The 15,955-nt window shown below is 32.5% G+C and overlaps 2 protein-coding genes across 5 annotated transcripts in view; both read right to left on the bottom strand.

Annotated features, from left to right (window-relative positions):
* The window catches only part of LOC101488461 (uncharacterized), a 7,363-nt gene extending 4,058 nt beyond the window's left edge, over window positions 1-3,305 (bottom strand). For 2 of the 3 annotated variants that reach the window (XM_027336268.2, XM_004507509.4), the window contains exons 1-7: window positions 3,048-3,305; window positions 2,899-2,966; window positions 2,595-2,700; window positions 2,449-2,519; window positions 1,491-1,554; window positions 348-410; window positions 207-278 (exon numbers count right to left, since the gene is read on the bottom strand). In XM_027336268.2, the coding sequence (XP_027192069.1) occupies window positions 207-278; window positions 348-410; window positions 1,491-1,554; window positions 2,449-2,519; window positions 2,595-2,700; window positions 2,899-2,966; window positions 3,048-3,230 (627 nt within the window). In that variant the 5' untranslated portion in view covers window positions 3,231-3,305. The remainder of the gene's footprint in view (window positions 1-206; window positions 279-347; window positions 411-1,490; window positions 1,555-2,448; window positions 2,520-2,594; window positions 2,701-2,898; window positions 2,967-3,047) is intronic. The other variant, XM_027336269.2, reaches the window with a different exon arrangement.
* Window positions 3,306-7,105: 3,800 nt separating this feature from the next.
* Window positions 7,106-15,949, bottom strand: LOC101515471 (pyrophosphate-energized membrane proton pump 3). Of its 2 annotated transcripts, none has more exons than XM_004507507.2 (15): window positions 15,804-15,949; window positions 15,140-15,469; window positions 14,389-14,592; window positions 13,359-13,510; window positions 13,130-13,277; window positions 12,910-13,042; window positions 12,216-12,388; window positions 11,178-11,298; window positions 10,887-11,074; window positions 10,260-10,697; window positions 10,012-10,176; window positions 9,509-9,664; window positions 9,300-9,411; window positions 8,729-8,948; window positions 7,106-7,433 (listed from the first exon to the last, which is right to left on the bottom strand). In XM_004507507.2, the coding sequence occupies exons 2-15, from the start codon at window positions 15,233-15,235 to the stop codon at window positions 7,334-7,336; spliced, it is 2,406 nt and encodes an 801-aa protein (XP_004507564.1). In that variant the 5' UTR covers window positions 15,236-15,469; window positions 15,804-15,949; the 3' UTR covers window positions 7,106-7,333. The 2 variants fall into 2 exon arrangements, with proteins under 2 accessions (XP_004507564.1, XP_004507565.1); XM_004507508.4 differs by lacking the exon at window positions 15,804-15,949 and adding an exon at window positions 15,601-15,708.
* Window positions 15,950-15,955: the final 6 nt, after the last annotated feature.

Below are 15,955 nucleotides of genomic sequence, written 5' to 3'. Positions count from 1 at the left end.
AGGGAAAAATCCTAAATAAATCAGAAAATATACAGATCATGTTTCATATAATAAAAAAATACAACTCATGGCCTAATTATTAACAGTAAATTACAGCTCCTATATAGGAAATAGTTCAGTAGTTCCCATAAATGGAGATACTTCTCAACACGAAATAGACAAATAGGAAATTTCAACAAAATATCCATTTTCAAAATAATACCAACCTTTGTCAAATCATCAAGTAGAGAAGCAGCTCTTGCATATTCCCCTAGTTCTGCCAAAGTTACAGCAGCTCCCTGAAAATCCTTTTAAATGTATCTAGAGACACACAAATTAGCAGAACATAACTAGCATCCAGTACTTACTTCGAGAGCTGTTGGATCTCTTGGGGAGTTGCTTAATGTCGCTTCAAATTCCTTAAGTCTACTCTGCCATATTTCAGAAAAGATATATATTATAAATGATTATGTAGTTTTGCCTGAATGGGATAATGCTTCAAATTTTAAGGATTAGATTATTCAGGTATGGGAAAAAGAGACAGAGAGGGAACATACGGAAATATACTTCCTTCAATAATTACACTATGAATATCTGTGACAAAAAATAGTACTAATCTAAAAGTTCAATTTATATTAACTATGTATAGAAAAACTATTGTACCCTCAACTCTGGATTCTGTTGCAAACCAGAATCACAGCAACGCACAAAATATGAAAAAAGGAATTAAAAATGCACAAATATGGGAATAACTGTATATTATTGATGATGAAAATGGACACTGCAGTAGTGAAGAAGAACCCTAACTACCCACAGAGCACTGCTCCTTCAGAGAAAGGTATTTCTCTGCCCAAACCTTCTAAGGTCGTATCTGAAATACTGAATTATTCCCCCTTCTCTCTCTATTCATTCCTTATATAACTGAATTATCTACATGGATAATACCCCCTCTCTCACTCTCTTCCACATCAGCATTTTCTTCATTCCCTATTTCATTTTCCTAATATAAATTTCCACAGCTTGGGCAAGGAAGAATGAGCCCATAGTTGGGTTCCTAACAGATTCACTACCAGTAAATGATGACATAAACAAGAGAACAAGAAGAATTTCCTGACCACATAATAATAAAATTGTATTTTTGACACTTAGTACATTCTGTATACTGTGAGAAAATATGTGGAATTGAAACAGATTTGGCACTCACTCTTGTTACAAACGAATACAGTAAAGGAAAAGACTTCTAGTAGGAAAAATATTATCCAAATAGTTTTAAATATCAGAAAACAGATTTAGGGTCAAAAACATTTTGTAATACTTTCCCAGAATGATAGGGATGAACAGTGCAACATGCCATTGATATGGAAACAACTTGCTTCTAACAAGAAAGTTTTGGTTACAAATGAAGATTCCTGCATAGATTTCTGTGAAAGTGATTGAGAACAAAAAGCGAAGGAAACAAGATAGGAGAATACTTAGGAAGAATACTTAGTGAAAACAGGTGAAAATCATACCTGAAGAATAGCTTTATCCTTCTCTGACAATTTATCATTGACCAAAGCACTGTCTTCGTTGGGACTAACACCGAAAAGATATCCCAATTTCAAACATCAAAAAAATTAAAGAGCAATTAAATTAAAATCATGGGGAAACATTCATATTACTAGCTGCACAGTGCATAACATCATTCAAAGTTCAAGAAGTTGACATGCACTCTTACATACATCCTTACATGCATGCTAACATAAAGAAAGAGAGAGAGAAATAAATAAACACACAAACACACATGACACATATAATCAGTCTGATTTCTTGTTCTGTATGCAGTTTCAAGCTAACTGTCCTTATGAACACTTTAGAATATGGCAATGATGCGATACCCTATTCTGAATGTCTTGTTACTTTAAAATAGTGAGAGAGGCTCTTGAAACAGCATAACTTGAGAAACAAAGCAATCCAAATACAAACAATGTTTTTTTATATTAGTAATCAAAAAACTCTTTCAATTCCAAAGTTTTTAACACACTTGAGAAGTCGATTAAACTCAAAACTACTTTTCAACAATTAACTTTAGAAAACTTTTTGTTTGAAAGAGTAGTTAAGAAGCCAGTTTGATAGGGACTTGGGTATTATGGGGTGTCCAAGTACTAAATCGAGTAGTATGGGATGCTTGATGGAGTATTTAAGTAGCTTTACTCTCTCCCTTGATAGCTATCTTTTAAGGGAGGGTTCCCCAAGTGCTTGTATATCAATTGGTATAGAGGCCGGTTGCTGTTGCCTTGGAAATGGCTACCTATAGTGAGTTTTGAATATGCGAAAGTAAAAAACTAAGTTCTATCATGCCTCATTAAGCAATTAACACACCAAACACATTCATAGCAAAGGAAAATTAACAGTTAAGCAATGGTATCAGGCCTTCAGCAACATTTGAGGCATACTATCTGATTCTAGATGTATATGCAATGTGCATACCTTCCTGACGGAAGAAAATCTCCCAAAGCAAAAACAAGACCAAAGACTGCAACAGCTACACCTATTCCAACCTGCATCATGACAGTTATATCTATACAGTTCTTATACAGAACACTTGTTTATGAGATAGAAAAGAACCCTTGAACCTTGGTACCAAACCCAATTGTCTTCTTATCCGAAGAAATAGGTGCATCATAGTCAATTGCTCCAAATTCCTTTTTCTCTTCTACCTTCTTTTGCTCTAGTGCTGACCTGAGTAACATACAAAAAGAACAACTTATTACCAATTAATCTACAAACATTGTAAAATATAAAAATAAAAGATTTTGCAGTAAAAGCATTATAAAACAAACATGTAAAATAAAATGGAAAAATATCCAAATTTGAACTTGAAGGAAAACAAACTATTCAACATTGTTGCGGAAAATGTGGTTATGATCCCTAACCAACCTTCTAACTGCCTTTAGTCGTTCCTCAAAATCAACATCCAAGGAATTGTTTCTAGATTTTCCATCAACCTGTGAAGTTAAGAAATAAGTAGTAATGAATGTTAGTGTTGAATTAGCATTTGGGAAAGAGAAATAGGAGAAAGAAAGAACCTTGTTAATCCTCCTCCTACTCCTGTTAGTATCTCCGAAACCACCACCACCACGGTTTGAGTTTGAATCATCGGAGCAATTTTTTATTATTGGAAAGGAAAAGAATGCGATGGTGCTGCTTCTCATTGACATTCTTGCACTTATCATGTTTGTAGAAACTCCACACACGATTTGCTTCTTCATAATTCCCAACAACACACCAACCGTATCAATGATAAGGTTTCCCTCCGTATATTATTCTTTCACAAATCATTTTTTTCAATAATTAAAAATTTTTATAGAAAAAAAATTAAATATAAAATAACTTATATTAAGTCAATTATAGTTATCATTTGTCCATTTATTTCAAAATAGAACCTCATAAATATTTTTTTATAAATTTTAAGTTATTAAATTAGCCTTTTAATTGGTAGTTTTGTTTTAAAGAGAGTGAATCAATAAGAGCATAAAATAATGTATGGGATCCAACAAGTTCCAAATTTGATCATTTTTCTATTTTGTTTATGTTTTGTTCTTATTTTTTTTGTTATTGTTTTTTTCTTCTTCTTCAAATTAGGTCATACTCAACCTATTATTTATGCGCCAAGACAAGTTCACAATACACCTCCAATTAGGGGTGTACATGGATTGAATTAAATTGTTTTTGGTCGAATCTAATACTCAAACCGATCAATTTTATTTGGCTTGGGTTGAACTCTCAATTCATAATTTTTCTATTAAATCTGAACCAAATCAACCGTTTATGAACGGGTTGGGTTGGGTTCGCGGGCAATTATGAAAAATATTGTTTTTTATTTTAAAAAATGTAATTAAATTTGAATATTTGAACATTTAAAAAATAATAAAATTATATCGTAAGATATCATTTAATTAATACTTACAATATATCCACAAACACAACAAAACACTTAAACTAGCAATAAATTTTCAAATATAGTTCAACAACTAAATTTTAACTATATATCAATAGTAAAAAAAAAAAAATATCTATGTCACGTCAATGGGTTAGATTCGCGAATTCAAAATGTTGAACCTACTATTCGAACCAATTATAATTGGATTTTAATGAGTTGGTTCGGACTAGATCCGAACTTGAATAATTACATAGGGATTGTGGATTATTAAATTTATGTGGAAAAAATTATTGTGGATTATCACATGTATGGATAATTAAAGAGATAAAATAATTACTCGGACCCCTCACCCTATAATTTTCTCATGTAAAAAGGTAATAATAATCATTACATAGATAAGAATTTAATTTAGTCATAAATATCATTTTAATATTAGGTAAATTTTTATGAGTTTATGAGTCAAAGTCTACGAATCGATTTTACTAAATTACATGAGTTTACATAAAACTATTGAGTTTAACGATCTTACTGGTAATGACTATAGTGACGGATAATAATAGTACTAATGGTGGACAATAATAATACTAGTGGTGGAAGATGGTTTATATACCATAAGATCATGTCTCTTTGGAACGTTGCAAAAAAAAAATTAGCGAAAAAAGGAGTACAATATTCATAATAACACATTTTTATGAAATATCCCTTAGTTAGCACTAGACAATGTAATGCACGTCCTTCTTAAAAATTGAAGCTGATAATACTTTTGTGAAAAAAACCTTTTGGTTGTCACTTCAATGATTTTTTTTTGTTTTTGTTTTTGGACATGCATTTTAATGAATCTTGTAAATATCAATATAACATCATTTCTTTCAGTTATGACTTATGAGTATAACTTTTTTTTGATGAAATGTGTTTATACACTAACTTTCTGCAGTATTTTTGACATGTCGTATACACTAATGAGTCATGATATATTTTGTTGAATAACTAATATTTTTAAATGATTTGATAAAGTTATCTATAGATAAAATAATAAAGAAATTCGCATACAATTGTAAAATTTTGAATTTGAATTCAAAATATAATATTCAACATAACAATATTAATATTATCAATTAGATTAAGTATTGTGCATATAAGACTTCAAATGTCTATACATGTGAAGACATAACCTATTTGTGTTCCAAACTTTAAGGATCCAAGCGATATCCAACGTGAACAAAATCTACATGCAAATGTTATGTCTACTCTAGTGACATTTGCAAGATGCAAAAGGAATCCAACACTAAGATTTAATACTTTAAAAATCTAGAATTTCTTCCTCGAAAATAGAAATGATATTATTTTGATTTAAATATAATTTTAGTTATTTATTTTTTATTGAATATTTGTTTTAATTTTTTTTTTTTATCTTTATTTTGATTCATTTTAGTTTTTTATCTTTTATTAGTAATGTATTTTAATCTTTGTCCCATCACAATAAAATTTATAATTGAAATCCCTTTTAAGAATTACCGATATGTATCCAACATAATATTCTTTCAAAAAATCATCCATTTAACTCAATTAAAAGCTTGCACACTTGAAAAAAAAATATCTTCCAAAAGATATTTATCAAAGTTCATTGTATTTTCACCTCATCCTTATTAAAATTGCCCACTTAATTTTACAATTGATTCAAAATTTAATTTTAATAATTCATGACAATAATTATACAGTTGTTTGATAAAATTACAATGAAAATGACTAAAATACACTACTTATAAAAAAATAAAAAATAAATAAAAATATAAAAACCAAAACAAATATTTAATAAAAAATAAAAGACCAAAATTATATTTAACACCATTGTTATTCACATCAAGTGAACCATAAGCTTTAACCAAAATAGATTGAGGTGGAACCATGGATAGCAATTATATTAGCCAAAATGCAAAAGTTTTTTATAATATCATTATTAGCATAATCTAATTAGCCTATAAGGGTTTTCATTGTTTTATTTTCTTCTTCTGATAATGACTTGAGCATTAGAGTGTCTTTAGTAACTTGTTGTACACGTGAAGTTTAGTCAAATATGGCCATTGAGCATTGTGATATCATCCCAATGGTTATTCTTATGCATGACCAATTTCGATGTTACACATTGAACATCCATAATAATTTAATCTTATATCTTACTCCTATATTTTTAAAAGCAATATAGATTTGATAAAGTCAATAAGAACTTGTATTTATATCTTACTCCTATATTTTTTAAAGCAATATAGATTTGATAAAGTCAATAAGAACTTATATTTGATGATTGAATTTATAATATTTAATCTTCATGACGACTTAATAAATGCAGTAACTATATATGACAAGAGTTACAACTTAGATTAAATATATAGATGAAAATAGCTGCAAGCAGGCATAGGAGCTGCATACAAGTTATACCTATTCCACTCAGAGCAATCAAACTAATTAATATTAATATTTTTATAAATTTATTAACTATCATACAAACCAAATTTGAGATAAATCATTCGTTCATAGTTATATGACATTATTGATTTTCATTTGTATTTCAAAAGTAAATTAAGCATTAAAGTAAAATCATTTAATAAAATTTCAGATAATTTTTATATTTTATAAAATTTCAGATAATTTTTATATTTTATAAAATTTCAGATAATTTTTATATTTTATAAAATTTCAGATAATTTTTATATTTTATAAAATTTGTAAATTTGCCTAAATGTCGCTAGTGTGCGCACACACATTGGATACGATTGGAATAACTTATGTACGACTTATCAAAGTTTATCTCATGTCATAAACATTTGAGAAAGTGATTGAATGAACTTACAAAAATAGCTTATTATATACTTATAAGTTATTTTTAACTTATTTCAATAAGATATTTTGAATATCTATTGAAATATGCTTTCAACTTATATGAAAAAAGTTTACCCAAATACACTTACAGGTAAAATTCATTTCCGTCAAACTTCATTAATGATTAAAATCTCTTTCTTTTTCTTCTAAACATATTCTCTGGGTTAGAGGGTTTCTTTACTGATAAATCAGACTGGTAGAAACAACTTATCAAGACTTGATCTCTGTAATATGACTCTTTAATTTTATTTTTTTGGACATTGACTCCTATATATAATTTAGCACAATTTAGGTCCTCGTGACCGGCGCATAGGAGGAAGGAACACATTATCTAAACAGACCAAAAATATGGGGGACATTATCTATATTTGCCATTTGTGCAGTCAACTAACATCTCTTATTCTGATCAAGAACAAGAAAAATCACTGTGACTATAAATCAGGCTCGTCCATGTACATCATAGATTCATACAACCTATCACTATACTCCCAAAAATATCAAAAACAAATAGGCGCAAGAATGCTTTTTCGAGGCCACAAAATATATCAACAACTCTCACAGGAAAATGGGAGCCATTACCAGTGTAATCGTCGAGAGCATCTTTATCAGAACATGAAGTGAAGGCCCAGCTGTGTCTTTGAATGGGTCTCCCACTCTGCAAAACAAATAAAAACATTTAGTACTTGTCAAAAGAATGGACCAACAGACCATATATGCAATCATTAACCCACCAAACAAAATTGAAGAAAAGAAAACATCATAACCAAATTAAGCAGGCGGAGGTCATTCAAAGCATGCACCATACATTGTTGCAGTGTACATATCTTTCATTTTCAAAACAAAACTATGACGTGCAAATTTACATAATCCCTTAGCCAATTACAGAAGCCAAAATTCAATGCTTAGTGACAATTTTTGGAAAAGCATTATTGCTCTCTCCAATGCTGTTTCTATCCAAATAAAGTTAGGCTTGGTATGGTTGTAAGAAGGAGTTTGATAGAATGTGCAGAAGGCTTGTGCTGCAGCAACAAAATGCTCGAGTGAAGGTGAAGGCTATATAGGAACCGATGTTAATGATATGGAAGTGTGAAGGTTATATAACTACTGTGATCAAGGCCACAAGACAGTGTCCCAATGGCAGTCATGGCATTTCAAAAGACTAGTTGAAATTATAGATAAAGTAATATAGGAATATTACTACCTCCGTCCCTAATTATAAGCCCCTATTGCCTTTTTCACATATATTAAGTAAAGTATGTAATAAATTGAATGTGTAAATATTACTAAAATATCATTTATACACGAATGTATTCAATTTGACTTTTCGTTTTCTAATATAAATTAGTAGTAAGAAGTATGTTTAGGAAAAAATAAATCACTTTGAAACTTGAAAGGGTGCTAATATTTAGGCACAGATTATTTTCTCAAAGAGTGCTTATAATTAAGGACCAAGGTAGTATTTGTTGTGCTTATATAATACGAGATAGCAACGCTATACTTATCTATAGTCCTAAATGCTAAACAGAAAATGAATAGTCCTAAATGCTAAACAGAAAATGAGGAACGTCAACCAACCAAACAAAGAAATAAGGAAAGACAAATATCTATAGATATAAACATTGATCACGCTAAATATATGCTAAATACTTAGATGTAATATTATACTAACAATATAGTTGTAATAATACACTAACAAAACACATTTGCTGCTAGACAAACTAAAAATGCCACAGGTATATTACATAAACACTGGCAGGAATAGCTGAATAATGAAAAGATTACTGATGAAAGTCTAAAGCTAGTGAAAACTATGTTCCATATGCAAGAAAACATAAACCTATTGTTTTTAAGGAACCCATAGAACAGCATATTATCACTATATTACTATAATAGTCATTGGCAATTTAATGTCATTATTGTACAATAAAAGTAGCATAGAAAGTTACTTACGTATCTCCTGTTATTGCTGCTTTGTGAGCATCGCTTCCCTTGCCTCCAAGAGCTCCAGTCTCTATGTACTTCTTTGCATTATCCCAAGCACCACCAGCTGTGTTCAGAAAAAGTGCCATGAGAATACCAGACACTGTTGCAAACATCAGCAAAGCAGCCACAACTTTTGCCCCGAGTAAGGGTTGTCCTGTATAGTAGCCCAAAATTCGGAATATAAAACCTGCAAGTGATAAAATAGAATAAGAAACCTAAGCATGGCATACAGAATATCAATAACATAAGTATACAATTAACAGATCACCAATCAGCAATCAGGTCATAGAAAAATGAAAAACAGCAAAGAAACAGTCAGCTAATATCTAAGGTATTTTCCATAAAGTTGGTCAAATAACTTTAGCAATGACACAATATCTGTCATTTGTTACTTAAATGGTCACAAATGTTAATTTGCATCTAATGAGATGATTTCGGTACAATCAAAACTTGTATAAATATTGCCATTTTCCCACAGGTTTTACTAGTAGAAATATCTATATAAGCAAACGCAGTTATAAAACAGAAATTAACCCACCAACTGCAATAGGTGAAATGATTGCCAAAGCACCAGGTTTTATCATCTCTCTTAATGACGCAGATGCTACAATTGCAACACAGCGACCATAATCCGGTTTCTCCTTGTAATCCTGTTCCAAGCATTAAGTCATTAACAGAGAAAGAAAAGGAGAGAAGGTCCAAACCTAAACTAACATACTCAACATTACTTTACAAACTTAAACTCACCATTATACCAGGCCTCTCAATGAACTGCCTTCTTACTTCATTAACAACCTCTTGTGCAGTTCGGCCAACAGCAGCACACGCCCAAGCACTAAAGACAAATATAAGCATGGCACCCAGCAAACCACCAACGAAAACCTCTGGAATTGCAATATCAACCTGCAATTTAATCATAAGTTGCAATTTAGAAGAAACCATGAAATCTAACTAGACACCACAATAGCAATAAAAGTTAAAATCATACCTAGAAGCGGTGGCTTAGTTAATTTTAGAATATAATGATGTGTTCATTAGTTACAGTTAGGACTATTGTAACTAACAAACACTGACCTGTAACAGATCAACAGGTTCATCTGAACCTGGACATACGAATAAATATGGTGCAACATGCTCACTTTGTATAATCAATCATAATCATGTTTTCAAATTCAAAACACACTTGCTCTCCTTTTCTCTCAATTGTATAACTTTAATAGCCTAATTAAGTGGGAGCCAGTTCTACACACCTGTTTAAAAGGTTCACGAGAAAATGCAGCAACCTCATCCATATAAGCACTAAACAGAAGGAAAGATGCAAGTGCAGCAGAACCAATAGCAAATCCTTTGGTGGTGGCTTTGGTTGTGTTCCCCACGGCATCAAGGACATCGGTGATCTCTCGAACACTTTCAGGCTGAAAATAGGTAATGTCAGTATACGTACCATGAGAAATCTCAAATAACAGTATTGAAAAAATTTATTCTGGTAAAAAACTACCTGCTGACTCATTTCTACAATTCCTCCAGCATTATCAGCTATCGGGCCAAACATATCCATAGTAAGTATATAGGCAGCAGTGCTAAGCATTCCCATTGTTGCTACAGCTGTTCCAAACAGCCCACCAGTTGGGTTTCCTGTTTCATCTATTAGTCCAGCAGTCTGGCCCAGCCAGTAAGCGGAGACAATCGACACACTGATGACAAGGACTGGAAGACCAGTAGATTCCAGCCCCAAACTGACCCCGGCAATTATGTTAGTCCCATGGCCAGTAGAGCTAGAAAGGGCTAATGTGCGCACAGGCTCATGCTTGTAGTCAGTATAATACTTGGTGATACAGACAAAAATGTACGCGGTGACAATACCAATCAACCCACACAAAGCAAAATTGAACCATGCTGAAGGTGCTTGCTCGACATAAAGTAACCACCGGGTGGACTGCAGAGTAATTAAATTTAAACATTAAGATCAATAGAAGGTGTAAAAGAATTTGAAGATATTTTGTTATGCAGTCCTAAATAGAAATTGAATATTTCAACAACAACAAATAGAACACAGTATGCTTGGCCAATCCAGACAACTTACAAAAGCCAAATTAAAATATCACAAATGAAGATTAACTATTACCAGACCAAATGCCAGAACAGCTAAAACTATTGTAACAGAATATCCTTTCTGAAGAATTGCCATAGGATCTTCTATAGGAGACATCACTCCAGATTCACGTGTACCCCTAATAGAAAATATTCCCACCGATGAAACTACCAGATCAAATGAGTGAACAACAAGGGGAAACAAGATGAAGCCAGATGGATCTGAACCAAAAGAGAAAACATCAAATTACTTGAGCATGCATACAACTCAGTGAAAATTGAAAGAAAGCAAGAAAGAGACGAGTTGGAGTAACAAGGAACTTGCCTTCGATTTTACAGCGCTGTGCCATTGTTCCACCAAGTATCATGGCACTGATTATTTCAGCTGCGATACTTTCGAAAAGATCAGCACCTCTAGCAGCACAATCTCCCACATTGTCTCCAACCTTAGAATCAAATCAGTACTATTATGATACCACTGGTAGTACAGGACTAGAAAAAAGTAAAAGCAGACAGAAGCAAACACAAAGGTTACAGAAATTAAATTTAGCATACAGATCTTTTCACTTGGCTGATGTTTATAATTTTGAGGGTATATGAAACATATTTACAAAATTTTCATGTATGTAAATCAATCAGTACTATTATGATACCAATGGTAGTACAGGACTAGAAAAAAAGTAAAAGCAGACAGAAGCAAACACAAAGGTTACAGAAATTAAATTTAGCATACAGTTCTTTCCACTTGGCTGATGTTTATAATTTTGAGGGTATATGAAATATATTTACAAAATTTTCATGTATGTATAACAATCAGTTAATGATGTTTTTCATAATTGTCTTCAATATTCTTGGCTTGAAGCTTAATATTAGAGTTCCTATATTTAAGATATATTGAAATAAAGACATCCCCAATGCACATCACTACAATAAATATGTTATATACAATACTTCCTTCTCTAGTTATCAAATAGTTTAACTAAACCATAAAATGATTATAGAAGTTTGAGAAATTCATTAAGCCTCTTCCACAGAAGAACAAATGCAAATATTTAGGTCTTAGGAACTTAAAATCAGAGAACACCGCAAGTAAATTAAATCAGAGCAAAACTCTAACATAAACATCTTTAAATATCACCATGTAAAAGATCAATGTAATTCAAACATGAACAATAGTAATAGATATACTGTTTCCGTTACTTATAGACTTATTTTAATTTTAAAATTTAACAAAATATCCTATGACTCTGAGAAAAATAAGTACCATCTACGGAAACCATAGATGACATAAGCATTGATTTTAATATGCCGACTGCAGAGAGTGGATCCTTCAAAATGAAGTAAACAACAATAAAACAATTACCAGGTCAGCAATAACAGCAGGATTCCTAGGGTCATCTTCAGGTATTCCCTGTTCTACTTTTCCAACAAGGTCTGCCCCAACATCAGCTGCTTTAGTGTATATTCCACCACCCAACTGAGCAAACAGTGCAACAAAGGAGGCACCAAATCCATATCCAACCAGAAGAAGAGGCACTGAGGGAAAGCCAAAACATTTAAAAATCAAATACCAATTAGAGAGAGAGAGAGAGAGAGTAGGAGAGAGAACAAAAGCCAAAAGATGCAGGTAATGTTCTCATCCCTTACAGGAATAATAAAATCATGGTGTAGTCAAATACTTCAACAAGTACAAACATATCTACTGCAATTTATTTCAGGCAAAATTTAACTATCCCCACTACAGCTCACTATGATAAAAATGGATACAAAGCAAATTAAAGGGGTGAAAAGGACAAAAATCTGTAGGGTTTTTTCAGTACATCTAGGAATCATTCATGACCTCAACCAGATCCATCATCCATATCCAAGTTAGCCTCCTAAATTATTGATTTGTATTTAGTCTACAATATAAGCACAAATAGAAATCACCAAATTGTACACACTGACCAAATGGAAAACTAGCTTGAAAACGAGCATCATAATAGCATCCAAACATTTTAAAAAGAACTTTTCCATTAATTACAATAAATAAGTTTGGAGGAGAAGTCTACACATACAATCAGTAACCTTCATTGAACCTGGCGAGTCCACTCCCAACCAAACATAAAATGTGGCATAAAGGACTGCTATGCCAATTACAGCCATACCAACAACAATGAGAGCTGATAAACCACCTGCACGAGTAGCTATCTGCACAACTTTTTTTTGGTTAATATAGGAATAGTGAACTGTTCATATTTTTTTGCAGGAATTGATACTGAACTAATGACAGTTAACCTGCAATGCCTCTCTTGCAGACCTTCTCGCGGCACTAGAGACTCTGACATTGGCGCGAACTGATACCCACATCCCTACATATCCAGCAAAACCTGAACAAACGGCACCTAAAAGGAAAGAAGCTACAGTGATGTATGCAGATGTCGACCTGAAACAGAATGTATATAACGGATGAGAACATGTAAAAAGTTTAAGAAAGGATTTATAGCCTATATAATTGTGATGTCACCTTCCTATGCCAGCAGCTTCCTGTTGAGGAGTTGTATCGCGAAACAAATATATGAAAAGAATGACAAGAGCAAGTAACAGAGCCATCTTTGATATAGTCCCATACTGGGTCCTAAAAAATCCTTCAGCTCCATCTCGTATAGCATCAGCTATCTAGAAAGTAATATGATAAACTCAGAACAAGAAAACAAGGTGTTCATGGTATTCGATTGATTTAATTATCAAATAGTCACTATGAAAGACTAAATATGCATCTAAATAACTTACACTCAAACTGCTCTAATGCTATACCACTGATTTATGTATAACAAGGCTGAATTAAACCAAATAGCTCCACAAATCATCAGGAAGAAACCAGGATCTATTCACATTAACAAAAGGTTTGGAGCTTGGTAAAAGATGATAAACCTTACATATATCTATTAGTATTTTTCAAATTTCAAGATATTCAATCGAGAAGTTTCACAAGGTTATTTTGGGCCTAACTTCCTGTTTTTAATTTTCAGTTTTTATTTTTTAAATTGGAGTACCTTTCATTTGATTCAATTTTCTCAATAGAGCCTGTATTGCTCTTCTTATCACATGATCAATCCACCTAAGGCAAGTTTGTATCCTTTCTACTACATATGATTATAGGTGTTACTTTATCCCAAGCCCACTAAAACTGAATGGGAATTCCAGAACTCAAATTACCAATAACCAAATAGAAGTAGTATTCTGCATGAAAGTTGATTTATATTAAAGGCTAATAATGGTGTGGTAATTTAATATTAGCTGAACCTCTCTCATAAGTTGATTCTTTCCTAGTTTCCTTTCTTAATCGATTGTATTTGTCAATCTTGAGGGATATTGATTAGGCTAGCCTCATTCATGTGTGTGTGTGATGTACTTTACAGTCTACAGAGTCAAATATACAATACACAATATATTTTTGGTCTCAAGTGATTCAGGGTGTTTACACAGGCCCAGGACAACACTTCCAAGATTGCAGTAACTGAACAAACAAGCCAAAGCATAGGAAATAGATTTACCTGAACCATTTCAGGGGGACCCTCATCTTTAGCGAGCACCCACTTCATTAGATATAACGCCACAAGGAAGCTGAGGATACAAATAGAGATGACAAACACAATAATTGGAGATGTTCTTGCACCCACGTAAAAGATAGCTCCAAACCCCAGCAGTAAAAGAATGAACAGGACACGAACATTTATACCCAGCAGAATACGAAATATCTGCAGAAAGATGTAAGTCGACAACTTCAACAAGTACGCAATTACTAAAACAAAACTATACACTTCATCAAACATGGTTGGTAAGAAAGTATAATTCAAAGGGCGGCCAAGAGCACGAAGCTCCCACCACAACCACCAGGTGGAGTTTGAGGAAGGTAGATTTACGCAGCCTTACCCCACAAGTGGAGAGACTGTTTCCAGGATTTGAACCTGTGACTTTCAGGTCTCAAGGCACCAACCTTACGGTTGTGCACCCTCTGAACTAAAAATAAAAAAAAACCATCCAAACTTTTGACACAACTATATGTAACAATCATTATAACACCAACACTTCATATCGAAGGCATGTCCTGGTGTCTGACACAAGCCAACTCATTAGTTACATTCAATTAATTCATTTTCTCAAATTATCACCGATGTCAACATGTCAGTGTCAGTGTTCGGTGTTTGTATCATCAGTATTTGTAATTGTGCTTCATAGGTAACAATGAGGTGCAGGTGCAACAAAGGAAGAATATTGCATGAAAATGAGGAAAATGGAAATTACCAATGGGGTATAAGCTTTACTACGCATGTTAGGGAAAGTTCTGGGCTTATCGTGGTAAGAACCCATAGTACCACTCTCCATGTCTTCATCCATCATTATGGTATGGGTTGAATTGACCCTCCGTGCAACAGGATAAGGGTTGTACTCACCTCCTTGGGGTAAGTCACCCCCTGAACCCGGTCGCTGAATTTTGAATTTCCTTTTATCAAAACACTCAAGGAATGAATTTTCAATTACAGAATAAAAACCTCCCTTGAAAATTCACCAATTCTTCACATTCAATACAAGAACTTTTTTCTTCTTCTTCCTTTCAGTATTTCAGAGTAGAAACTAGACAAAACAAATAAAAATAAAAAAATACAAATTAATACAAATAAAATAGGGAAGAACGTGCACATTTTCGAACATATATGAAATGAATGAAAGTAAAATTTGAATTAGGTATAGTAGATCGTAAATACTTGAGTTTTGATTCAACAATGCAACATTTGTAATTGGAATTTAGAGAGAAATTGTAGAATTAGCGGAATCGCGTAGACGGATCTAAAGGAATCATCGACATTTAGGATCTAAGAAAATAAGCGATTGAATTGAAAATGTAAATGTAAATGTAAATGAAATTGAAATTGAAGTAAGAAATGAAGAAAATAGATCTAACGCTTACAGTGAAGAATGAAGAATTCGCGTTTAGCTTATTCTGCGCTGCTTTTCTCAGTCCAAACAAACACAGACACAGTCGTGCACACAAAGCGGAAGCTCTTTCTCCTTTTCCTTTTTTTTTTTTTTTTTTTTTTTTTTTTTTCTTTTCGGTTTTTT

This window comes from Cicer arietinum, chromosome 6 (assembly GCF_000331145.2).
Source record: "Cicer arietinum cultivar CDC Frontier isolate Library 1 chromosome 6, Cicar.CDCFrontier_v2.0, whole genome shotgun sequence".
Taxonomy (NCBI): Eukaryota; Viridiplantae; Streptophyta; class Magnoliopsida; order Fabales; family Fabaceae; genus Cicer; species Cicer arietinum.
This window is presented reverse-complemented; position numbering and strand designations above follow the sequence as displayed.